General features: G+C 41.7%; 1 protein-coding gene across 5 annotated transcripts in view; it reads left to right on the top strand.

The window, feature by feature from the left end:
* LOC133410532 (diacylglycerol kinase beta) overlaps nt 1–26,841 on the top strand; it is a 117,595-nt gene that overhangs the window by 55,928 nt on the left and 34,826 nt on the right. For 4 of the 5 annotated variants that reach the window (XM_061691849.1, XM_061691854.1, XM_061691850.1 and 1 more), the window contains 3 exons: nt 10,144–10,208; nt 24,611–24,701; nt 26,570–26,771. In XM_061691849.1, the coding sequence (XP_061547833.1) occupies nt 10,144–10,208; nt 24,611–24,701; nt 26,570–26,771 (358 nt within the window). Of the gene's footprint in view, nt 1–10,143; nt 10,209–24,610; nt 25,264–26,569; nt 26,772–26,841 lie in introns of those variants that run through there. The other variant, XM_061691853.1, reaches the window with a different exon arrangement.

Below are 26,841 nucleotides of genomic sequence, written 5' to 3'. Positions count from 1 at the left end.
GGGTCCATAATGGCCAAAGTATTCTGTCACGTATGGGGAGTAGCTGGACCCAAGAGCAGACAGAGGCAGATGTAAAATGATGACGAGTTAGGAAAGGTAATGGAGGTGGTCCCAGGTGGGTTGGCAGGCAGTGGTGCGGACAAGTGGCAGGCAGTGGTGAGGACAGGCAGCTGGCTTGACAGCAGGAATGACGTGGATCAGGAACACGGGAACAATGAGAACAAGGAGCGAGACAATAGTCCAAAAAGGTAACGAGGAATAGAGGTAAAGGGGCCGTGGTACCGCTCGAAGTAACTGCAATACTTTGGCGAGGATTTCCTGGAACAGGCAGGCTTATATACCGGTGGTGATGAGGCTGATTGGAGACAGGTGCTGAAAACAGAGAGGGGAGGGGCCCCTCTCTGTTTTCAGCACCTCTCTCACCTGTCTGTGAGAGAGAGAGGACGCAAAGCGTCCTCCCGGCTCCAATAATGGAACTGCAGGCAGTATATGACAGATAGTTTGATATATATATATATATATATATATATATATATATATATATATATAAACACACACACACACAATACTCATGAACACAAGTGTGTAAACCTGATGTCATGGGGCCACGTGTGTGACCTTAGTGCTCTTGAGCAGAGTTCCTCTGGTCTTAGATTCGGGATTGGTCTCTCAGCATGGTTATTCATTACCGTCCATTATTCATAACCTGGCATGGACCTGGCAGCTGCTGACTTCCTGTCAGTGATACTTCCGCTGACCTTCACTGAATGCCAGCAATACTCCAACGGATGCACGCACACACACACACACACACACTCACACACACACACACACAGACGCATGCAGACACACATATCCACTTGCACACAATTAAATGTTTTTATTTTTTTTGCACGTCTGCATGTTCTCAAGCAAAGATAGTCATGAGGAGTAAATGTGAGTAAAGAGTAAAGTTAACAATAACACGTTAGTTAGTCGTGGTTGCTCACCTAAAACTAAATCTATGGTCATAGACAGCCGCACTGTATCCCACTGGACACCCTCCAGTTTCCTGTGATACAGCATATCCAATATACCCTACTTGTAAAGATATTCAGCTTTCAGGATGAACCTAAAATGCACTATGACATGTACATGTAAACTTAATTTAACCTCCTCTTAACTTTGAAATGCACTTGTCAAACTGTTCAGTGTTTCAGTACTATTTTGCACAACTTGCCTTCACTTTAACAAGGAGCTGACCACCAAAGTTCACAACAGGTGTTTGAGCCATAAACCGGCCAAGGATAGTTCCTGGATTAATTAGAATTGGCTTTTAATCATGCTGTTTACGTTTCGACGTCACAAGACCATTATTCAACACTACCTTGCCATTGCAAACCTTAATGCAAGATGTTCTCAGAAGGAAGTGGCCACTGAGTTTAAAATGTTTCAGGTTTACTTAAGGAGGTTGCAACAAAGATACAGAGAGACTGGACGTGTCACGGAAAGACAGAGAAGTGGACGTTGTTGTTGTTTTCATGGATCAAACACCTGTTGTGAATTTTGCCATTCAGCTCCTTGTTAGAGAACAGTTGTGCAAAATATTGAAACACTGAACGATTGGACATGCATTCAAAAGTTTAGAGATCAAATTATAACTATAAAGGTTACAATGTGTTTCATCCTGAAATTTCACCTGAAAACATTTTGTGAGTAGTATCAGTCCCATAAAATTTGCTAAACAAAATGTACAAAATGAATGAACAGAACACGTGGTTCCGGTCTGGAACGGATGGTTGTCACGGTAACAGACAGTACAACACTTTTGTTTGCCAAGAACATGCGAGTCACGAGTTTTATGAAAATGAAGAAACCAACAATGTGAGATACACTCCTCTCCAGCTCAGGATTCATGCTGCTTTGACTCCACTCCCCACATGCCGTTCAGTGTATGAATTATACAAGACTTGTTTGGCTGTTGAACTACATTAGTTATAGTGAGGCAAGGCTAATAAATTGGCATGCAGGAGCAAAATAATGACTGAATGTCAGATGTTATGGGTCATGTCTTGCAATATTATGCGTCTAATGCGGGCAAGTTCGGTTGAGTCCCCAGCATGTCTAGATGTTGGCACAATTGCGTGATCACGTTCGCGTCGCATTAGTTCTATTTAAGCGTTTTACGGCTGTGTCGATGCCGGTTTGTGTCTAGTGTGACACTGGCGGTGCTAATCTCTTGCATGCTAGATTAGAGGTTTCTGTCTCCACCAGTTCCTGTGGATGTGTCCTTTCCTGTAGCACATCCTGTTTCAACTTTAAAAGTAGTAATAATAATAATAATATGTGGTCTTGAGGGGCTGCCCACGGGCACCGTGTTGGTGACCCCTGCTTGAGAAAAACCTTACGTAAACATAACCCCAAGTAAAGAGTAGTCTTCCAAATAATTACTTGAGGACGAGTAAGTATTCAGTGAAAATACTTAAGTACTGTGTAAATGACAAGTAATTATTTGTTTTATTTTTTTTAAATCACAGCATGAATGTCAAATAGACCAAAATATGAAATAGGAATGGGCAACTTCAGATATATCCCGCCAATATCACTTTAAGTAAAGCAATTAAGTTTAACGGTCATAAAATAACATAAAATAAAGGAAAATACAGGCCACCAGAAATGGTCTTAAATTATCTTTGTTTGCTTGCACTCATGTAACAGCACAACAGGCTCACCAGGCAGAGATTACATAGAAAACCGCTACATGTTTTTTCAGGTTCTTGTAGGCTGAAATGTGGACATTGTTAGGTAGATGCATATGACGAAGGTAAACAGATTGATTGTGAGGCCAGGGTTGTTGTGCCTATTCTGACTGCAAGTTGCACGCCCTGGTTTCTTCGATTGTTTCTGCTATGTTTCACGAAAATGAGACTTTTTTGAAAACTTTGCTTCTGTGTAGTGCAGCGGAGATTTTGTGTGCGGTCATGTCTGACTGTCTCCGCTGGATTGGTGAAATGGTGTCAAACATCGCTAGTGGTTATGTTGGACTGGTCAAACAGAGTCACATGACAGTGCCCGAGGCACAAGATTTTCTGATGTCATCGGGCAGGAGGCGGGGTACACCCTGAACTGGTTGCCAGCCAATCGCAGGGCACATAGAAACAAACAACCATTCACACTCACAGTCATGCCTACGGTCAATTTAGAGTCTCCAATTCATGCATGTTTTTGGGATGTGGGAGGAAACCAGAGTGCCCGGAGAGAACCCATGCAGGCACGGGGAGAACATGCAAACGCCACACAGGCGGGGCCGGGGATTGAACCCCGGTCCTCAGAACTGTGAGGCTGACGCTCTAACCAGTCGGCCGCCGTGCCGCCTCTAAGACATACAATATACAAAAAATAAAACTAACAAAAATAAATACAGATATTCACTACCACTGATTAACAATAACAAAAATATCCTATTCGTTTTGATAAAAAGAAAAAAGACAATTAATGTTTGATTTGTCCCACTTGTGTAACTAGGCAAGTTACAAATATTGTTAAATACCTCTACAAGAGCCAATCATCAACCATTTCTATTCATTTCTTGACTTTGATTGTGTGTCTAATGTTGTTGTAAGTGAGTATAAACATACAGATTGAAACACGTTTGGGAAGAGGAATTAGATTAAGATCCAGATTTGAAGTTTGCTTCCTCCCTGCTACCGAAATATACCAAAATGCATCATGTATTGCTTTAACACAGTCTCAAATCTGTCCATTTTCTACACTGCTTGTCCTCATTAAACCTGCAGAAAGCTCTACTTCGAGACTGTTTGCTCAGCAGATACTGTAGCTCGCTGTGTACGCGTAATTTTCGGAGAATTTTCGGCCTCACGAAGCATTGAGACAAATATCTTTTTTCTCCTTGTGTGCGTGCTACTTGAGCTACAACCCCAATTCCAACGAAGTTGGGACGTTGTGTTAAACACACACACACAAACACACACTCACACACACACACACACACACACACACTGGGGGTGGACTCAGGTTGCTGAAACAGCACCCCTGACACCTGATTCCTCACAATATCTAGCATTTCTGGAAATGTCTGACTTGAATATTAATTTTGAAGTATGTCCAAGACCAAGTACATTTCTTTCAAGAATTCAGGTTATAAGTGTAGGTGAGTGCCAGCACAGAGGGCTTTTCTGGCTATGACAGCTCCGCACCGATTTTTGGGTTGTTTCGCTGCCAGTTTATGCCCAATGTGACACCTGCCAATCTGGTGCATGCTAACGAGCTATAAGATCTTTCTGTCCACTGGGTCATGTGGGTTTGTCCTTTCCAGTTCCACTTTGTGATTCGACAACTTTCAGATCAAAACAACTTTGATGCTTGCGACGACTGGAGGCGACAGCAAATATTTTGGGATTTTCTGATGTGACTGTCAGTCATGTTCTGAAAAGCTTCGGGTTGTCCTAAACCCAAAAGAGTTACAAAAAACATGTTTTCATGCACGCCACTTCCCGAGGCCATTTGATTCACCCCCTCCCAAACCCTCAATGCTGCCGCGTTTTCCACTTTTGTGCCTCGTTGTTGTTATTGCAGTCACCTTGCCGTAGTGTCTCGAATGTCGTGAGGCACTTCAAAAAAAAAAAAAGCTCCATATTCCTCATGCTTCCTATCAGTCCATCAGATTGTCTGTGATGTCCCGTCGCTCGGCAGGTCTCAAGTTCTCTGCCAATTAACGCGGAGCAGGCACTTCTATTTTGAGAGATGAAACTTGCTGATGCCGTCAGATTGGTGCATCAGTGTCCGTCGGGTCACACTGAAGGTGGCATCTCGCAGAAAGCCGATAGAATCCAAATATGATAAGATAACCTTTATTAGTTCCACAATTGAAAAATATGAATACTGACCAAAACAAGAGCGAAATGTTACTTAATGCTGCAAAGCACTTATCATGAATTTGTCAAAGAAAAATTCTGTAAGCTTTTTAATTGAGTGAAAAGAAGTTTGTATTTTGTGGTCAGCTCATCTGTCACACAATACAAAGGTTCTTGGTTCAAATCTTGGCTCTGGCCTTTCTGTGTGGCGTTTTCTCCTCATTTTTGTGGGGGTTTCTTTAGGTACTCCAGTTTCCTCCCTCCACATTTCAAAAACAAGCATGTTAGGTCCATTGCAGAGTCTAAATTGTCCATAGGTGTAAATATGAGTGTAAGTGGTTGTTTCCCATAGCCTGCTGCACTCTTGAGCTATCTGCTGAGCAAAAATTCACTCAAAACCATTTGCTCAGCAGATAGCTCAGTTTTTATGCGTAATTTTGGGGTTTGAGACAAATATCTAATATCCATCCATCTATTTTCTGTACCGCTTATCCTCACAAGGGTCGCGGGCATCCTGGAGCCTATCCCAACTATCTTCGGGTGAGAGGCGGGGTACACGCCGAACTGGTCGCCAGCACATATAAACAAACAAGCATTTGCACTCACATTCACATCTACGGGCAATTTAGAGTCTTCAATCAACCTACCACACATGTTTTTGGGATGTGAGAGGAAACCGGACTACCCAGAGAAAACCCACACAGGCACGGGGAGAACATGCAAACTCTACAGAGTTGGGGCCGGGATTTGAACACCAGTCCCCAGAGCTGTGAGGCCGATGTGCTAACCAGTTGTCTACCGTGCCGCCGAGTAGCTAACAATTGATATTTTTATAAATATTTCTATAATTTTTTTTTATAAATATCAAAATATCAACCAATTTATACCCCAATTCCAATGAAGAATACAATGATTTGAAAATCATTTTCAACCTATAATTAACTGAATACACGACAAACACAATATATTTAATGTTCAAACTGATATACTTTATTGTTTTTAGCAAATAATCATTAACTTTGAATTTAATGGATGCAACACGTTCCAAAAAAGCTGGTACAGGTGCCAAAAAGACTGAGAAAGTTGAGGAAGGCTCATCAAACAACTGTTTGGAACATCCCACAGGTGAACATGCTAATTGGGAACAGGTGGGTGCCATGATTGGGTATAAAAGCAGCTTCCCTGAATTGCGCAGTCATTCACAAGCAAAGATGGGGCGAGGTTCACCTCTTTGTGAACAAGTGTGTGAGAAAATAGTCGAACAGTTTAAGGACAAAGTTCTTCAACAAATCACTACATGTAAGCGGCAAGGCCGAAAACCAACATTGAATGCCCTCAGGCAGCACTGCATCAAAAACCGTCATCAATGTGTAAAGGATATCACCACATTGGCTCAGGAACACTTCAGAAAACTAATGTCAGTAAATACAGTTCGCCACTACATACGTAAGTGCAACTTGAATCTCTACTATCCAAAGCAATAGCCATTCATCAACAACACCCAGAAACGCCGCCGGCTTCTCTGGGCCCGAGCTCATCTAAGTTTTAAACTTTGCTCATCGCAAAGTTTAAAAGTGTTCTGTGGTCCGTTGAGTCCACATTTCAAATTGTTTTGGGAAATTGTGGACGTCGTGTCCTTCGGGCCAAAGAGGAAAAGAACATCTGGACTGTTATGGACGTAAAGTTTAAAAGCCAGCATCTGTGATGAATGGGGCTGTGTTAGTGCCAATGGCATGGGTAACTTACACATCTGTGAATCCACCTTTAATGCTAAAAGGTACATACATGTATTTCATTTTACTTCACATGCAACAGCAAGGTTGAAAGACAGACAAGAAGAACTGTGAGGCTGACGCTCTAACCAGTCGGCCACCGTGCCACCGCGTGAGGAGCCACTTGAAGTAAATTCCCTTAACCTTCGAGCAGCAGCTGATGATATCATTTTACTCTACAAGGATGATGATGATATCATTTTACTCTCCAAGCATACAAAGAAAAACGCTTTGGATAAACCATTTGTTACAACCCCAATTCCAATTAAGTTGTGTTAAACATAAATAAAAACAGAATACTATGATTTGCAAATATGTTCAACCCTTCTCTGGGCCCGAGCTCATCTAAGATGGACTGATGAAAAGTGGAAAAGTGTGCTGTGGTTCGACGAGTCCACATTTCAAATCTTTTTGGGAAATTGTGGACGTCGTGTACTCTGGGCCATAGAGGAAAAGAACCCTCCGGACTGTTATAGCCGCAAACTTCAAAAGCCAGCATCTGAGATGGTATGGGGCTGTGTTAGTGCCAATGGCATGGGTAACTTACACATCTGTAAAGGCACCATTAAAGCTGAAAGATACATACGGGTTTTAGAGAAACATATGCTGCCATCCAAGCAACGTCTTTTTCATGGACGCCCCTGCTTATTTCAGCAAAACAATGCCAAACCACATTCTGCACGTGTTACAACAGCGTGGCTTCGTAGTAAAAGAGTGTGGGTAGTAGACTGGCCTGCCTGCAGTCCAGACCTGTCTCCCAGTGAAAATGTGTGGCGCATTATGAAGCGTAAAATACGACAACGGAGACCGCGGACTGTAGAACAGCTGAAGCTGTACATCAAGCAAGAATGGGAAAGAATTCCACCTACAAAGTTTCAACAATTATTGTCCTCAGTTCCCAAACGTTTATTGAATGTTGTTAAAAGAAAAGGTGATGCTGTCATGGTCTGTGTTTTGGTTTAGGTTGTGTTGAGTTTTGTTACATGTTTTCCTGTGTTCCATGTTCCTCGTTGTCTCGTCAATCTGTTTGTATTTAGTTCCCTGGTTTCTTTCAGTTCTTGTCGGTTCACTGTCGTTGCCACATGTATTTGCAGTATGTCATTGTCAGAGGTCTTTGTCTCTGTCTGTGCCATGTCATAGTCGGCAGTTGTCGCTCAGTTATTTCACCAGTCATGTCTTGTTTCTTGTTTTGGGTTTACTCAAGTGTTTCTTTGTTACTCTGTGTTTAGATTTTGGACTTTGTTAATTTAGCATTTATACTTTTTCATGATCTTTGTTTTCCTTTGTTTTTGGAATTAAATATAATTTTTTATATACTCCTGCACTACTGCGTTGCCTCCCTGCTTCGCTGCACTTGGGTCCTCCATGTTCTTGCCTTGCATTCCTCGCCTTCGGACAAACCCCAAACGTGACAGATGTAACACAGTGGTAAACATGACCCTGTCCCAGCTTTTTGGGAACGTGTTGCAGCCATAAAATTCAAAGTTAATGATTATTTGCTAAAAATAATAAAGTTCATCAGTTTGAACATTAAATATCTTGTCTTTGTAGTGTATTCAATTAAATATAGGTTGAACATGATTTGCAAATGATTGTATTCTGTTTTTTATTTATGTTTAACACAACTTCCCAACTTCATTGTAATTGGAGTTGTATACGTTTAACGCTGACAATATTTAATGTATGTTCTTGTGCCATATCTCTGCCTCTATGTTTGTCTAATGTGTCACTTAGAGGCTGCTGTTTAGCTTTCTTTTTTTGTCTTTTTTTCTTTTTTTTTTTTACACACAAACAGGCCCCTTCCTCAGGCCTTGGTTGCTCTGCTCAAGATCAACCTGCCGTCCAATTAAATGATACACAGCACACACTCATGACCAACTGTCAATAAATCATGAGCCATAGAGTCCTCCTCGAACTAATCAAAGTTATGTCAGATTACCACATTTCCTCAAAATAGTGCTACAGTAGTGGTAATAATAATGGGAGTACTGGTAATTACGTTTGCTATTATTGCAGTAGATGTGTTTCTACACCACCACCTCTCCCCTGCAGAGCAAAAAAAGGCATTTATGGTTGACTCCCAGTAGAAAGGAGTGTTCCATAACACAAGCTGATGACAATTTGGGTGGATTTATGCCATGTACAGGGTGTCCGCAGATCCTTTGATTATCCAAAATTACAATATTTGGGGCGGCAGCAGCTCATCTTTTGAGTCCTGGTGGGGACAAAATGAAAAAATGGCTTTCGGATTTTCCACAGACTTTTATGAGCATTTCTGTTATGTAGTACACTATACTAGATGGAAATAAAACTAAAGGCCTAATTCGAAGCCATATGAACACAGCAGCAATAAAACTTGTACTTCACAAATTTGGCTTCGGTGATTCATAGGTACACTGGATCACAACGTTATACAACTCACTCAAAGCAACTGTCACCACAGATGGGGTCATACCACAGTTTCACTTTACAAAGAGGAACTAGACAAAGATGCCCACTTTCGCCCCTGCTTTTGGCACTATTTATCGAACCCCTGGCAATAGCGATACGACAGACCACTAGTATCAAATGTATCTGTACTCATGTGTCAGAACAGAAAATCAATCTTTACGCAGATGATATCCTTTTTTATTTACTAGGACCCAAGGCATCACTTCAATTTTTAACCTCATTAAGACATTTTCACAATTATCAGAATATGCTATCAATTGGTCAAACTCAATAATACTCCCGATAACTAAAAATCCAAACTTTCCTTTTCCGACAGGAAATATAAAATATTGAGACATCAATATATCAGCAAAACCTACAGAGTTAAATAATTTAAATCATGTACCTCTACTGGAAAACATTTGTGATGATTTAAAATGTTGGAACAGTCTACCTATCTCACTTTTAGGGTGTACAGCTACGGTAAAAATCAAAATATTACCACAAGTAAACTATTTATTTTCAATAATCACAGTCAAACACACATTTAAATGGTTCTAAATGATAGACTAAAAATAAGAAAATAGAATTATCATAGCTACCCTTCAGATAGGTAAAGCAGAAAGAAGACTTGACGCACTCAAGTTTAAACACTATTACTTAGCTAGCCAAATACAGCACCTCGTGAAATGGTTATATCCGGCGCCCATGCCCTTCCCTTTAATAATAATGATTATACTTTACTGTATATTATTTCTTTTTTTCTTTTTTTTAAATCATCGTCTCATCAGTAAGGCATGGAAACTTCTTGTACTACATGAATAAGATGCTAAACAGGACAGGTTTGAAACGATTAAACTAATGAATTAATAAAATAAGGCGCTTGCTCCCTAATGGATACCTGGTACTCACTAAAAATGCGTAAATAAACACAAGGAAAGAAGAACTCATAACATTTTGTCCAGATCCGGGAATTTGTTGCAATGTTCTCCTAATTTCAGTTATTTGTCCAAAAATGAGCGATCACTAAACATTACTGACGTGTGGCTTCCTTTATAGTGAAGGGTTTTATGTTCTTTCCTGCACAGGATGCCTCCATCGCCCATCGCTTCCATCTGATGAGGGAGAAGCACCCGGAGAAGTTCAACAGCAGGTTAGGAGATTTACTAGTTGACTTGTCTAATGAGCATAATTGGCTGAGATCCCCACTTTGTTGCTAGCGAGTTAGTTTGCAGCATTGCCTACCATTTAGATTTTTATGTTGGAGAGGCAACAATTGACCTTGCACTTTTAATCTGGAAACGTGAGCCAATCGAAACAAATCAATAGTTGCCTGCCCAGCTGGATCTGTTTATTGATCTATGACATACAATACAGCACATCATTGTGTACAATTGAATGAGATCCAATAGAAAATGTTGCCTTTTCAAAGATACAGAATAATGTTTAGTTTTGATTGAGACGGCCAGAAAGTTACTGTATTCATCGTTGTCAAATGAAAAGCCCTTATGCATTGACTTTAATTTTAAAGAAAAGAAAACGTTTTTTAAATTGCTTTTCCGAGTCTATTCATTTTGTCAGTTTTAAAAAAAAAATAAAAGAAAATTTGGCAATACACTGTACATGCTTTTCATTGGACAGCAGCAGTATTTATTATTTGGGTTGTTCTATGTTGTGCCAGACATAGGGAGAATCGAAAATTTTCTGAAATGACCCTCAGTGCAGTGATAAAGTGCAAGGCTGTAGAATATATGTTTGTATATCCATCCATCCGTTTTCAATAGCATTGGTCCTCATTGCGGTCACGGCTGAGCCTATCCACACTGAATTTAGGAGAGAGGCAGGGTGCACCCTGGACTGGTCAGCAAACAATTGCAGAGTACATTCGAACAAATACCAATTCACATTTAGACACACCTCTTTCTTCAATAAGTCCAACAAGTATGCTTTTGGAGGGAAGATTCTGTAGTACCCTTAAAAAACACACACACAAGCACATGGTGAGGATGCAATCTCGTCACAGACTTGAAACCAGGAACTCCTGAATGTCAGACACACGTGCTAACCATGAGGCAACCATGCGTCCCGCTTTAAATACTGTATATAGATACAAATCATGCAAGCGAGTGTTGAATGAGATACATAGGATGGTGCAAATTTAAAAAAAATGCATTATTGAGTGAATGAGGTACGTATGACAGTTCTTAGAATATGGTGCTGCTCACACTCTCAACTGCAGCACTGTTGATGGTCAGTAGGGGTGGTTGGGAGTGTCCTTGCCTTAAGTCCTTAACTTTTCTGTAACTGGTCTCGTCATCATTGGAGATGAGACCCACCACTGTGTCGTCTGCAATTATGACCCTATCATGCAAAAGCAATCCTCGCTATGATGCTAAAAAGAGGTGATTTTCTACAAAAGAGTGCTAATGCCAGCAGTTAGCCAGTTTTTTGGTTTTCAATCCTTTAATTACCAACAAGGTACAGTATATTTGTTATATAATATAACAACAGCCCATGACGTAATAAATTTGCCTTTTTTAAAACACGGTTATGCAAAACATTTTAAATTTAAAAAAAGTGGTATTAGTATATTATCACGTTATGTGCTCAGTTATTACATTTGTAATTTAGAATTTTAAAAAAAATTTCCCAGGCCATTCATGTAATAATCAGCCAATAACGTAATAAGTTATTGCCTCATTTGCCATAAGTTATTACGTTATAGGTTCAGGACTTTTATTATCTTATAGGCCAGTTGTTACATTATGGCCTATTACATTAACAAAGGGCAAATTTATTTCGTTACGTGCCATCATACATTATGGTCTGTTATTACGTTATAAGCTTCTAGTCTCCATTGCCCCATTCACTGCTCGTTGTTTTCAAAGTTTCCCATATTGCCAGCCGTTTTAGAGCAGAACAGCGACTGTGACATTTATATTTTTTGCTTTTGTGATAGCTCAAACTAAAGCAATGAAAACAACAAAGAATGGACTTTAGATGACAAAAATAATAATTTCTGTGCAGATGTAAAACTAAGAAACGCGCCACAAGCGACGCAGACTCACCACCCAACTTGAGTTGAACGTCTGTGACTTTTTTTATGTCGTTCGTCATTGTACCTAGTTTGCTTTGAGACATTGTCACCCATGATTGTTTTGTAGCGTTGATGAGTCATACAATACAAACAGAGTCTCTTTCACCTTGGGGAAGGAGGCTTTGTCACATAATTATCAGTTGACAGTTCATTTAAATTGCATTAGGAGTTTCTGTGTCCTCCAAAAATGTGGGGCCTTTGAATGTTGGGACTTTGACAGGAACATCTCGGTTGACATGATGATTCGGAGAAAGGTTGATATATTGTGTGTCCAGGAGACCAGGTGGAAAGGCAGTCAGGCTAGAAGTTCAGGGGCAGGGTTTAAATTATTTGACCATGGTGTCGATGGGAAGAGAAATTGAGTAGGGGGATATTTTAATGGAAGAGTTAGCTAAGAAAGTCTTGGAGGTGAAAATAGATCGAGTGATGAGGCTGAAACTTGAAATTGAGGGTGTTATGTATAATGTGATTAGCGGCTATGCCCCACAGGTAGGATGTGACCTAGAGGTGAAAGACAAAATTCTGGAAGGAGCTAGACGAAGTAGTTCTGAGCATCCCAGACAGAGAGAGAGTCGTGATTGGTGCAGATCTTAATGAACATGTTGGTGAAGGAAATAGGGGTGATGAAGAAGTGATGGGTAAGTACGGCATCCAGGAAAGGAACTCGGAGGGACAGATGGTGGTAGACCGTGCAAAAAGGATGCAAATGGCTGAAGTGAACACCTTTTTCCAGAAGAGGGAGGACCACAGGGTGACCTACAAGAGCGGAGGTAGAAGCACGCAGGTGGATTACATCTTGTGCAGACGATGTATTCTGAAGGAGGTTACAGACTGTAAGGTAGTGGTAGGTGAGAGTGTGGGTAGCCAGCATAGGATAGTGGTGTGTAAGATGACTCTGGTGGTGGGGAGGACTATTAAGAAGACAAAGGCATAGCAGAGAACCATGTGGTGGAAGCTTATAAAAGGAAGAGTGTTGAGAGTGAATACGTTGAGATGTGACGTAGCGCAAAGGTAGAGGTGGCAAAGGCCAAACAAGAGGCATATGATGACATGTATGGCAGGTTGGACACTAAAGACGGAGAAAAGGAACTATTCAGGTTGGCCAGACAGAGGGATAGAGATGGGAAGGATGTGCAGCAGGTTAGGGTGATTAAGGATAGAGATGGGAATGTGTTGACTGGTGCCAGTAGTGTGCTGGACAGATGGAAAGAATACTTTGAGGAGTTGATGATTGAGAAAAATGAGACAGAAGGAAGAGTAGAAGACCAAGTGTGGTGGACCAGGAAGCGGCAATGATTAGTAAGGGGGAAGTTAGAAAGGCATTAAAGAGGATGAGAATGGAAAGGCAGTTGGTCCTGATGACATTCCTGTGGATGTATAGAAGCATCTAGGAGAGGTGGCTGTGGAGTTTTTGACCAGCTTGTTCAATAGAATTCTAACGGGTGAGAAGATGCCTGAGGAATGGAGGAAAAGTGTGCTGGTGCCCATTTTTAAGAACAAGGGTGATGTGCAGAGCTGTGGGAACTATAGAGGAATAAAGTTGATGAGCCACACAATGAAGTTATGGGAAAGAGTATTGGAGGCTAGACTCAGGACAGAAGTGAGTATTTGCGAGCCACAGTATGGTTTCATGCCTAGAAAGAGTACCACAGATGCATTATTTGCCTTGAGGATGTTGATGGAAAAGTACAGAGAAGGTCAGAAGGAGCTACACTGCGTCTTTGTGGATCTTGAGAAAGCCTATGACAGAGTACCCAGAGAGGAACTGTGGTACTGCATGCGGAAGTCTGGAGTGGCAGAGAAGTATGTTAGAAAAATACCGGACATGTACGAGGGCAGCAGAACAGCGGTGAGGTGTGCTATAGGTGTGACAGACGAATTTAAGGTGGAGGTGGTACTGCATCAGGGATCAGCCCTGAGCCCCTTCCTGTTTGCAGTGGTGATGGATAGGCTGACAGATGAAGTTAGACTGGAATCCCCGTGGACCATGATGTTTGCAGATGACATTGTGAATTGCAGTGAAAGCAGGGAGCAGGTGGAGGAACCGTTAGAAAGGCGGAGGCATGCACTGGAAAGCAGGAAAGAAGATTAGCCGAAGTAAAACAGAATATATGTGCATGGGTGAGAGGGGTGGGTGGGGGAAGAGTGAGGCTATAGGGAGAAGAGCTAGCAAGGGTGGAGGACTTCAAATACTTTGGGTCAACAGTCTAGAGCAATGGCGAGTGTGGTCAGGAAGTGAAGTAACGGGTCCAAGCAGGTTGGAACGGGTGGAGGAAGGTTTCAGCTGTGTTATGTGACAGAAGAGTCTCTGCTAGGATGAAGGGCAACATTTATAAGACAGTGGTGAGTCCAGCCATGATGTACGGATTAGAGACAGTGGCACTGAAGATACAACAGGAAGCAGAGCTGGAGGTGGCATGTTGAGGTTTGCTCTAGGAGTGACCAGGTTGGATAAAATTAAAAATGAGCTCATCAGAGGGACAGCCAAGGTTCAATGTTTTACAGGCAAAGTTAGAGAGAGCAGACTTCAATGGTTTGGACACATCCAGAGGAGAGATAGTGAGTATATTGGTAGAAGTGCGATGAGGATGGAGCTGCCAGGCAAGAGAGCGAGAGGAAGACCAAAGAGAAGGTTGATGGATGTAGTGAGGGAAGACATGAGGGCAGTTGGTGTTAGAGAGAAGGATGCAGGAGATAGGCTTACATGGAAAAGGACGACACGGGACAAGCCGAAAGGAGAAGAAGAAGAAGAAGAAGAAGAAGAAGAAGAAGAATGAATTATGAAAAAACACAAAATATCATTTTAATCGTAACACATTCAAATAATTTTTTTTATTTACAGTATGCATATTTTTTTGTTAAACTGATTTTGCCGCTTATCAGAAAGAAATCACGTGCCACCTGGTAATTAATGGTAATAAGTCATGTTTCCAAAGTAATTGTAATTGTAACTAGTAATTGTAATTGATTTAAAGTTATAAAGTGAATTTTTAACAGACATGATTTTTAATATCACAATCATATTGAAGTCCAAGTGTTTGCCCATCACATTCTTTCCAGAGCTCTCAACATTGGCCTGTTGGGTCCTCCATGCTGACAAGGCAGTTAAGTATAAAAGCTTGTTCCGCCATCCCAGTGGGAACGGGACTTGTTTGCCTGATAGCATGAATTCAGCCATCTCCAACTACTCCGACTATGAAGCGAGAGTGTGAGAGTGATAGTGAGACATGTTGTTTACTCTTTGAATTTGAATAATTGATGCAGAGGTCTTCCATCTGCTGTTCTGTATGTATTTGCTGCATCAATGGCTGGAGGACGTGGGTGGCAAAAAGATACCTAAGTTCTCCAGTGGAGCTTTAGTCTGGAGCTTTAGCATTAGGGGAAGGATTACACAACAGCATTTTAACATAAAAGCAAATAATTACAGTGATATTTTAGCTGCTCATTTACACAATGACGTTTTGGAGAAGGAAAGCGTCTCATGGTGGAAGTTTTTTTTTTTTTTTGAAAGGTGGTTTTATGGTGTCTGTCGAAACACTGAAAGTATGCATATTTTCTAAAAAGATATATCTTCAGGCATTTTTACAGCCCAGTGCGAATGGGGACCGTTGTAAAAAATATTGTCCTCGCTGTTATCATTGAAATGTTGATATGGAAAAAAGCAGTCTCCTTTGGCCATCAGTCTGACAATGTCGTTTTTGGGGCCTGAAAATGCAGATATTTGATAACATGTCTCAAAAGCGGGAGTTTTAAAAAGTTGATTGTTTAAACGCTGAAAATGGATTACAAAAAAAAAAAAGCTGTCATTTTGGCCGTTTAATCACGCAACTATGGCGTTTTGGGGCTTTAAAGCGCAAACAATAAACAGGTCTCATAAAAGAAAAAGTTGACACTTATCGTTTTAATTGCTGAAAAATAAAGAACTCGTGCGCACGTGTGTTAAGTGTTCAAACCACACAAATAACATTGGGCCAAAGCTTACGTGTTCCATTTCTTATTTAAAACTCTTTCCTGGAAAAGTGTACGATTACAACACAACTCCTGCATCTAGTGGAGTTGCATTACTTACATACACTAAAGTGTTTCTCCAAAATGGCCACCACTTTGAGAGTGCAATGCATTACTGTACACGGGACAGTAATCAGCAGCTCATCTGTCCAGAAGCATTTTACCAAATGGGCAGACCGCTTCCTTTCTAACATATTGAGGAAAATGACTGTGATGTCATTGTTTATCATAAAATCCACAGTGAATGTGCAGTAAATATAAAACTGTAAAGAAATGCACGGATTCACTGTACCCACACTATTCTTGTTATTTTCCTTAGCAAAAAGTGTACTCGATTGTTGTTACTTTTTTATTCACACATTAAGAATAGCGTTTTAATGGCTTAAGCGCGCAATGCATTGCGGGTCAATTATTCATAACGAAGTGCGCGGTCAGAAATCGTCATGGAAAAAAAGGACTGACTCACTGAATGACTTACAATACTTTGCTTAAATAATATTTACAATAAAAAGTGAGAGTTTTCTTTCAATCCAGTAATCAGTAAAGTTCCTACTTTTTCAAAGTAACTGTGGCAACACTGCTTACATACGTCAAATTCTAAATTAACCTCACTTATACTCGGACAACGCATATTTAAAAATTCTCTTTTGGAAAAGAACAAGCAGCTGGTATGCTTGCACGCAGTATTTCTATACCAGTGGCATTGGCAACTTCGAGCTTGGCATGCATATTACAGTTGTTTCTTTACATCGATTTAATAACCTGGGACAACCTAATGCAAAGCTTTCAAAAACCAAGAGGAAAAGCTTTCCCATAACCCTAAAATAATAATGATGAAGTCTGGAGCCTTGCAGTGTAATGCTAATAAACTATGAGTGACAAGTGAGCTCCTTATGGCCGCCATCACACTGAGACCCCAGCGAGAGCGCTAAAGTGACACTTTTGTGACACGCTAATCAACACTATTTACAGTAAGCCAACACTGAAGGCTATTGTTCGTCTCTGAATGATCCTCTGCAGAGCTACGGACAGCTGATTGACAGCGGCAGCTGTTCCATTGTGGATATGACTTGGCACTTTGCGTCCTATTCGTAGCCGTTTGACTAGAAAAGATGGTGTGTTTTTTTTATCTCCCCTGGTGACAAGATGATCGATCGCCTTTGACCCAGAGGGGGAGGCCCATAGCAACATTAGCTCGCTGCTGTTTTTGTCCTCCTTGCCACTCACACACATTCCCACTTGTGTCTTTTCATGCACATCTCACACACACACACACACACACACACACACACACACACACACAGACACACACATACATACATACCGCCCCCAACCTTAAGCAGCATTTTGCCGTCCAGAGCCTGTTAGAACAGAATGTGTGTGTGTGTGTGTGTCCGTGTGTGTGTGTGTGTGTGTGTGTGTGTGTGTGTGTGTGTGATGTGAGACCAGGTGCCAGGGACTTTTTACACAAGCTAACAAGGCTGACAAATTAAGCGTTCACATGAAGGGAAAGACGTCAGCTTGACGTGATTGGAACTGGAAGCGGTAGCCGCTTGGTCCATAATAGCTTTGGGAACAAAGAGTTGATGCGTCAAATTTAGCTGCAGACACAAAAACAGAGTTAACTAAGCACTATCAAAATGCCATTGAGCAAGGCACAAAACCTCCAAATCACTTACAAAAAACGCGTTAGAAACTTCCCATTCCTACTGCAGTGTCCAGAAGAAAACTTAAGGTAAGGTTATGTTTTTTTGCATTTGTTATTTCTAGCAGTGTATCTCAAATGTTATACAGTGACAGTCAATGACGCCACTCATATTGCAACACACTTGTCAGTGTAACATTTTAAGATACACGCTAAAAATGACAACAATTAGTCAAGCTAACATTACCTTAGCCTGTTAGTGGGCCTTATTATACTCCACAGTCTCCATTTTGCTGCAGCACCCACTTTTCCCGCTGCTCTCAGTCTTAGTTATAATCTGCAAATACAGTATAGGAGACCCTCATTTGCCTCCATTGTTGTTGTTTTTCAGCTTCTCTTGTTCTGACTGTTGCATTCATTGCTTCGTGGTTTCCTCAGGTTGTTGAGACATGAAACATTTATACTAAAAAAAAAAAAAAATATTCTGTGTATAGTTTACTTTTGTGCAGTGTTAGTAATTGATTAATTAATTAATTTATTTATTTTTTGGGTGGGGGCGGGGGGTCACTGGTGACCTAATTTCCACTAAGTGTTAAAAACACTGTCCTGCTAGTTGACCGTTGACGTCTTGATCATCATTAGCTCTCTTTCTTGTGAGCTGCCTAGAGTAAATTATGTCATCATCTGATTAATGGGGATCAGACATCAGCACCTTCTTGACCTCCGTCTCACAACATTATGGCTCCGTGGATTAGATCAGAAGGATTTTGTCTGCAATTCTACCTCAGTCAAGAGTTTCAGGCCTTCCTGTGTGGAGTTTGCATGTTCTGCTGACTCTAAATTTTTCATTGGTGTGAATGTAAGTGTAAATGGCTGTATGTGTCCTGCGATTGGTTGGTGACCATTCCACTCACCCAAAGTCAGCTGGGAAAGGCTCCAACTCAGCTGCGGCCCAATGTTTTAATTATTATATGATTTTTATTACAAATACAGACGGACCTGTGTGTTATAATATATAGATGGATTTGTTGGTTCATTGCAAACTACTGTAAATTTGTGCATTTAGCAAGTAAAAACTATTTTCAATGGGTGATGAATTATTTTTTTGTGTATTGTACATAAAAAAAATACAAAAATAAACAGAGGTTAGTTGGTAGGCAATAGTGGGTAATTGTAGAGTAGGTGGAGGAGGGGGAGAATCTTGTTGTCATTGAGTCACTGGTCATGTTGAGGATTAACGGAGATGGTTATCAGGAAAGAAGGGGAATCATTTGGGGGGGGGGGGTTGAGGAGTTGGCATAGCTTTGCTCCAGATCCTCAACTGTGTTTTCACAACAGCATGCTTCCACCCATCACCTCCCTGCACTGAGGGCAAGTAGCTGTTTGGGACGTAAAAGTAAAGAGATAACATTTCTTTTAGATCTGTAAGATCTCATGCTTGTTTGGGAGTCAAACATCTACAGCAGCTGCTGTTCCTGTGAACATGCAAAACCACTAACTATAAGAATTTAAATGGTGATAAGATGAAGAAATGAGAAGCTTGTGGAATGTGAGTTAATTACATCTTTGCAGGTCGTCTCCAGTGGAAGCTGTTTAATGAGCTGCAACACATTTCCCTCACAGAGCAACGCAACTGTTCCTAATTGTGATGTCACATTAGCTCGCAATCACTTCTTCTGATAAAGCTTGCTGAGGGAGATGAGACTCTTTAGCCCCTTTCACACTGACTATTAAAGCTGGGAATTTTCCACCTTTTGAGGGTGGGAGTGCGGGGGGAGCTGAAGTTAGAGCCATATATAGCATTAATATACGACACTAGCTAAAGTCTTGGGCGGCTGTTCAGTTGAAAGCCTGTTTTGTTGAAAGCTAAATGACAAGTAGGCTATATTATATGTCACACAAGATGTCATGTAATTATCTAACTGCATAGAACAGTGCAGTAGGATATCTCTTTGAGTCGCTGTTTTGTGTTGTTGTGACAGACAGCTTGTCAACTTCAAAAGTGAAAAGAAGATAAAAAAAAAAAAAAGCTTGCCTCAAAAGCAAATCAAGAAAACATGTCCTCCATTGTCGTTTACGGCGTCAACTTTCTATTTTGAATTCATTAACTAGCACCTTACAGTGTCAGGTGCTAGCTAGCTAGGCTTACACTGTATCATCAAGCTATGTCATGCTAGTTACGTAGCTAACAAAGTGTGAAAACGCAAGGCAGAAAAGGATTTGCTATTCCAAAATGTACAGTAAAGAGCAGCTGGACTGTATTACTTGGTGTAAATGTGGTTTTAAACAGTAGAAGAACATCAAACTGAAACTAAAAGAGGATTAAGAGTATGCCTTAAATGCAGCCCTATGGGGAGCACAAGCCAGCGCAAGCTGTAGCCCGGTCCCCAGCCCGGATAAATGCAAAGGGTTGCGTCAGGAAGGGCATCCGGCTTAAAACTTTGCCAAACAAATATGAGCATTCATCCAAAGAATTCCATACCGGATCGGTCGTGGCCCGGGTTAACAACGTCCGCCACCGGCACCGGTGGAAATTCACCTACTGTGGGTCGAAGTCGAAGAAGAAGAAGAGGCGGAAAGCAGGTTCTTCGGCAGAAAGAGGAAAGCACAGAGCCTAGAACTGAATGTGGGGACTTTGAATGTTGGGACTATGACAGTAAAACCACGGGAGTTGGTTGACATGATGATTAGGAGAAAGGTTGATATATTGTGTATCCAGGAGACCAGGTGGAAAGGCAGTAAGGCTAGAAGTTTAGGGGCAGAGCTTAAATTATTTGACCATAGTGTAGATGGGAAGAGAAATGGAGTCGGGGTTATTTTAAAAGAAGAATTGGCTAAGAATGTCTTGGAGATGAAAAGAGTATCAGATCGAGCGATGAGGCTGAAACTTGAAATTGAGGGTGTTATGTATAATGTGGCGGCACGGTGGACGACTGGTTAGAAAAGGCATTAAAAAGTTAGAAAGGCATTAAAGAGGATGAAAATGGAAAGGCAGTTGGTCCTGATGACATTCCTGTGGAGGTATGGAAGCATCTAGGAGAGGTGGCTGTGGAGTTTTTGACCAGCTTGTCCAATAGAATGCTAGCGCGTGAGAAGATGCCTGAGGAATGGACGAAAAGTGTGCTGGTGTCCATTTTTAAGAACAAGGGTGATGTGCAGAGCTGTGGGAACAATAGAGGAATAAAGTTGATGAGCCACACAATGATGTTATGAGAAAGAGTATTGGAGGCTCGACTCAGGACAGAAGTGAGTATTTGCGAGCCACAGTATGGTTTCATGCCTAGAAAGAGTACCACAGATGCATTAGTTGCCTTGAGTATGTTGATGGAAAAGTACAGAGAAGGTCAGAAGGAGCTACATTGTGTCTTTGTAGATCTAGAGAAAGCCTATGACAGAGTACCCAGAGAGGAACTGTGGTACTGCATGTATATACAGGACATGTACGAGGGCAGCAGAACAGTGGTGAAGTGTGCTGTAGGTGTGACGGACGAATTTAAGGTGGAGGTGGGAATGTAACAGGGATCAGCCCTGAGCCCCTTCCTGTTTGCAGTGGTGATGGATAGGCTGACAGATGAAGTTAGACTGGAATCCCCGTGGACCATGATGTTTGCAGATGACATTGTGAATTGCAGTGAAAGCAGGGAGCAGGTGGAGGAACCGTTAGAAAGGCGGAGGCATGCACTGGAAAGCAGGAAAGAAGATTAGCCGAAGTAAAACAGAATATATGTGCATGGGTGAGAGGGGTGGGTGGGGGAAGAGTGAGGCTATAGGGAGAAGAGCTAGCAAGGGTGGAGGACTTCAAATACTTTGGGTCAACAGTCTAGAGCAATGGCGAGTGTGGTCAGGAAGTGAAGTAACGGGTCCAAGCAGGTTGGAACGGGTGGAGGAAGGTTTCAGCTGTGTTATGTGACAGAAGAGTCTCTGCTAGGATGAAGGGCAAAGTTTATAAAACAGTGGTGAGGCCAGCCATGATGTACGGATTAGAGACAGTGGCACTGGAGAGACAACAGGAAGCAGAGCTGGAGGTGGCGGAAATGAAGATGTTGAGGTTCGCTCTCGGAGTGACCAGGTTGGATAAAATTAGAAATGAGCTCATCAGAGGGACAGCCAAGGTTAGGTGTTTTGGAGACAGTTAGAGAGAGCAGACTTCAATGGTTTGGACACATCCAGAGGAGAGATAGTGAGTATATTGGTAGAAGTGTGATGAGGATGGAGCTGCCAGGCAAGAGAGCTAGAGGAAGACCAAAGAGAAGGTTGATGGATGTCGTGAGGGAAGACATGAGGGCAGTTGGTGTTCGAGAGGAGAATGCAGGAGATAGGCTTACATGGAAAAGGATGACGCGCTGTGGCGACCCCTAAAGGGACAAGCCGAAAGGAAAAGAAGAGTATGCCATAATTTTAAGAATGATAAGGTCCTCTGCTGAACATAGTGGCAGGCAACCTCGACTCTGACATGTGCATGTGACACTGAGCTGTTGCATCAATAGAGTGTCATTGCCTGATGTCAATAGCAGCAGCGTGCCTTCACACCAATTAGTGTACATATTGTGAGACATATGTCACTTGGCGAGCAATGGAGGGTGAGATGTTTCAGACTCAGGCGGGGGAATCATGATCATCAGAACATTGAGTCACCAACATTCTTAAACTCAGACAAAACTTACAGTATCAATTATAGCACATTTCCACCACAGGAACTTTACCTACTTTACCTTTACCTCAAGGAACTATTGAAGAACCATTATGTGTTTGGACCACGGGAACTTTTGAGCGGTCCAGGAACCTTCGGAACAAAATGTTCCTGGAAGTTTCGGTGGAAAGATATCTCTGGTCAGATCTATATCAGGCACAAATCTCAATTAACTTGTTTTTTTTTTTTTTTTTTTTTAGGTAATATTGTTATTTATGATTGTGAAAGACATATAGGTGTTAAATGATATACAGTATGAGACAAAATGTTTGAAGTAGCTAAGGACAATCCATCTGCGTCCCGTGAGGTACAAGGTACACTACCATATGCTCAGTTATTGGACAGTTAGTTACCAACTAACTGTCCCTAAAAATGTACGAGTATATTCCCAACATCTATACAGCCATCAATTTTTTATACTGCTTGTCCTTATTAGGGACGACTATAGATGCCTATTCCAGCCATCTCATCCAGCTGACTGTCGCCGAGAGGCAGGGCACAACATGGACTGGTCACCCGTCGGTGGGGTTACAGAATCTTTGAGGGTTCCACACTAGTGCCAAAAAAAAAAAATTGTTTGCCAAAATGATCTCTGGTATACTTTATTGCGAGTGTTTATGTTCCCTTTCTGCTCTATCTCTTCATTGTAAATGACTTATCAAAGTACAACAGATTTTTGTTTTAGAGTCCAAGTCCTCTCAGAAACAAACCAATGAAGAAAATACTTTAAACCAGTTCCTCGCTGGCCATCGGTAGTGTAGTTGTTCACATAGCTGTTGGTTCCTTCCTGGACGTCCTTAGTGTATTGCTTCCCAAACCTGTTGGTTCAACCCTGCCTGGCTATCGATAGTTTTGTGATTCACATAGCTCCTGGTTCATTCCTGGCCGTATTTACCATTTTGGTTCACATAGCTGTTGCTTACTAACTCGCCATTGGTAGCGTAGTGGTTCACAAAGATGTGGCTTCCTCGCTGGCCTTTTGGTAGCCGAGTTCTTCACATCGCTGTTGGTTCTTTGTTGGCCATTGGTAGTGTAGTGCTTCACATACTGTAGGTGTTGTTTTCTCCCTTGGTACTGGTAACATATAACAGACAGATGTTTTACAGACGAGTCGACTAGTCAGCGTTCTATTCAGCAATGACATTTGGAGTGTGATGTGAGGCAGAGCCGCTTACAGCAACAGATGAGTGCGCTGAATATAATTAAACTGTCACCTTAATTGATTTTAATTGTCTTCTATGGTATTTCTGAATGTGCAGCTTTAGTAAGTGAGAGAGAACCAGTAAAGGGGGTAAAAAGCCTAACTCAAGCAAAAACTATTTGGCCAACACTGTGGTGCAACTGTGTTGTTATACTGACGTACTGTTATTTTTGAAGGCCTAACTTTACCGACTAAAGGATGTTTACACTGATGATGCCTGACTGTTGTCAAGCAAACCAGGGGGGTTGTTGCTGCCTGCGGTTGTGTAGAAAACCTTGCGTTGTGGAATACTGTACGTCTTGCCGTCTGTTTGAACCCCTTGATATACAATGTAACACACTTTCAAAGTGGAAGGAGAGCAGGTAATTATTCCACCGCACACAAAGAGGTCAGTGATTGTTTGAAAACACTGCAAATTCCTACCATGCAGAATCCACTTCCAAAACTGTTCCAACTCATAAAAGGATGACAAGAAATGACATCCCGTCCATCAGGATACCTTTGACATGTCTGTCTCTGGGGCACTTCAGGGCACTGTCGCTTCACAGGCCTGTAGGTTGCTTTGACTGACGATTGGTATTTGCCCTGATTTATAGTGTCCACCAGCAGTGTTTCACAGCCCGCTCCACCTGAGGCAATGTTGTATGCATCCTGGTGAATACAGTCACTGAGGACTTTGTGGATGCTGTTTCCATAAAAACAGCAGTCTAATTCATTCATGCAGCTGTAAGGTGCACGAGGGGAGTTTTGCCCTGCTGGGTCAAATTACCTCGAGCTGTCCTGAGGGTTGATTGACATGACTCAAGACAGCAGACAGCTTCAATGTCAACAAGAAAAGTGTGACCTCACATGTTGCCAGGACTAGCATTGTTCTTTAAGTCCTTGATTGAAAATATTTCTGTTTTGTTGGTTAGAATGAAGAACAAGCTGTGGTACTTTGAGTTCGGCACCACTGAGACCATTTCAGCCACTTGCAAGAAGCTCAACGAGTGCATCGAGGTCGAGGTGAGTCAATGCTTGAGAGTCTGCGCTGCAAAAGATGATAATGAGCAAATGAAAAATAAAGTAGGTCATCCATTCGTCTTCAAAAGAAAAACTTCCCAACCTAGAACACTCACCAGCTGCAACAAGGAAACTCAGTACAAGAGCTCTAGCAAACATTCTGTCTTTGCAAAGATATTGCTTTCAGAGAGGTAATTATTTCGCAATATATTTATTATTGTGGTTATAGTTTGCTGTGTATTAAATAAATGATTAACAAAAGGTTTTTGTGAAATAATGTCTTGGAGTACAAAACCCGTTCTAAACATTAATGATGACTGTTGGATTATTATAGTGGAATGCGCCAAAGCGCCACCCAAGTTCAGACGATGACAGTACCCCCCTCAACGGACGTCCTCCCAGGCTTCCTAGGATGCGCAGCATAGAAGTCCTTAATCACGGACTCATCCAAAATGAGCTCACGAGAGATCCAGGAGTGTTCCTCACCCAGTCAACAAGAAATTGGAACCCCCTTACACTTTCATTCCAATATGACAAGGGTACATATGACTGCTTATATGTAGAGTTGTGCTCATAAGTTTACATACCCAGGCAGAATTTGTGAAATATTGTTGTTTTTTTAAGACGACTGATGACTGAACAACAACCACTATTAATTTCTTTATGGTTATGTTTTGTTTACAGATAATGCTTTTCTGAAATGCTTGACAGTTTAATTTGAAACCCATTAAAATAAAATTAAGTGTTTCGCCTGGTCCTGCATGTTTTCTTTAAAGAATTGTACACATCTTACTAATTCTGCCTGAGTAATCAAACATATCAGAATCAGAATCAGAATCATCTTTATTTGCCAAGTATGTCCAAAACACACAAGGAATTTGTCTCCGGTAGTTGGAGCTGCTCTAGTACAACAGACAGTCAATTTACAGAACACTTTGGGGACATAAAGACATTGACAAGAAAACAATTGTGCAAAAAGATGCAGAGTCCTCTAGCACTTAGAGCAGTTCGAATGACTAATATTGCAATAGTCCGGTGCAATGACCATTGTGCAAAGGGCGCTGAGACTTCAAGGAGTGTATGCGGTTTAAAGTGACGAGTAGTACGATCATCTGGGAGTGTTTTATAATTTATTTAATAAAAGTAGGGCTGTGAATTTCAAAATAAGAGCAAGTAAATAGAAAGTATTACATGTTCAAATAAAGTGCTTAACTTCAGAATAGTTATTTGAAAAAACTAACAAAATATAGATAATACTTCATGGGGTCAAAGCAAAGTCATGCACTGTAAAAATGCATTATACATAGGTAAAGGGTTTTCCAGAATTTTGAGGTCAACTTTGGAGGTGCGTATTATACATGGGTGAGCATTATACACAAGAAATTACGGTAATCTGCACTTCTACTTTTATCAGTGTATTTTTACACAAGTATCTGTACTTGAGGCGCCACGGTGGTTTGAGCGTCTGCCTCACAGTTCTGTGGACCGGGGTTCAATCCCCGGACCCGCCTGTGTGGACTGTGCATGTTCTCCCCGTGCCTGCGTGGATTTTCTCCGGGCACTCCGGTTTCCTCCCACATCCCAAAAATATGCTTGGTAGGTTAATTGACAACTCTGAATTGCCCGTAGATGTGAATGTGCAAATGGTTGTTTGTTTATATGTGCCCTGCGATTGACTGGCAACCAGTTCAGGGTGTACCCCGCCTCCTGCCCGATGATAGCTGGGATAGGCTCCAGCACGCCCACGACCCTAGTGAGGAGAAGCGGCTCAGAAAATGGATGAATGGATGGATCTGTACTTGGACCTAAGTACAGAATGTGAGTAGTTTTGCTACCACTGTCTGATCACCTGCTACCTTTTTGTGCTGTAGTGCGACGGGATCATATTGGACCTGAGCAACACCTCCTTGGAGGGTATTGCCGTGCTCAACATTCCCAGCATGCACGGCGGCTCCAACCTTTGGGGCGAGACCAAGAGGCGACGGAACTACAACCGCATGAGCAAGAAGGTTCCCGACAGGATGCCAGGCAGCACCGTCACCGACCCCAAAGAGCTCAAGTTTTGCGTGCAAGGTGAGTGCAAATCAGCAAGTTTCGTGTCCTGAGTGATACAACAATGACAACAATGGAACTCGCTATCGTC

The sequence above is a fragment of the Phycodurus eques genome, chromosome 12, assembly GCF_024500275.1.
Source record: "Phycodurus eques isolate BA_2022a chromosome 12, UOR_Pequ_1.1, whole genome shotgun sequence".
Lineage (NCBI taxonomy): Eukaryota > Metazoa > Chordata > Actinopteri > Syngnathiformes > Syngnathidae > Phycodurus > Phycodurus eques.
The sequence above is the reverse complement of the archived record's forward strand: the minus strand, read 5'-3'. Positions and strand labels throughout refer to the sequence as shown.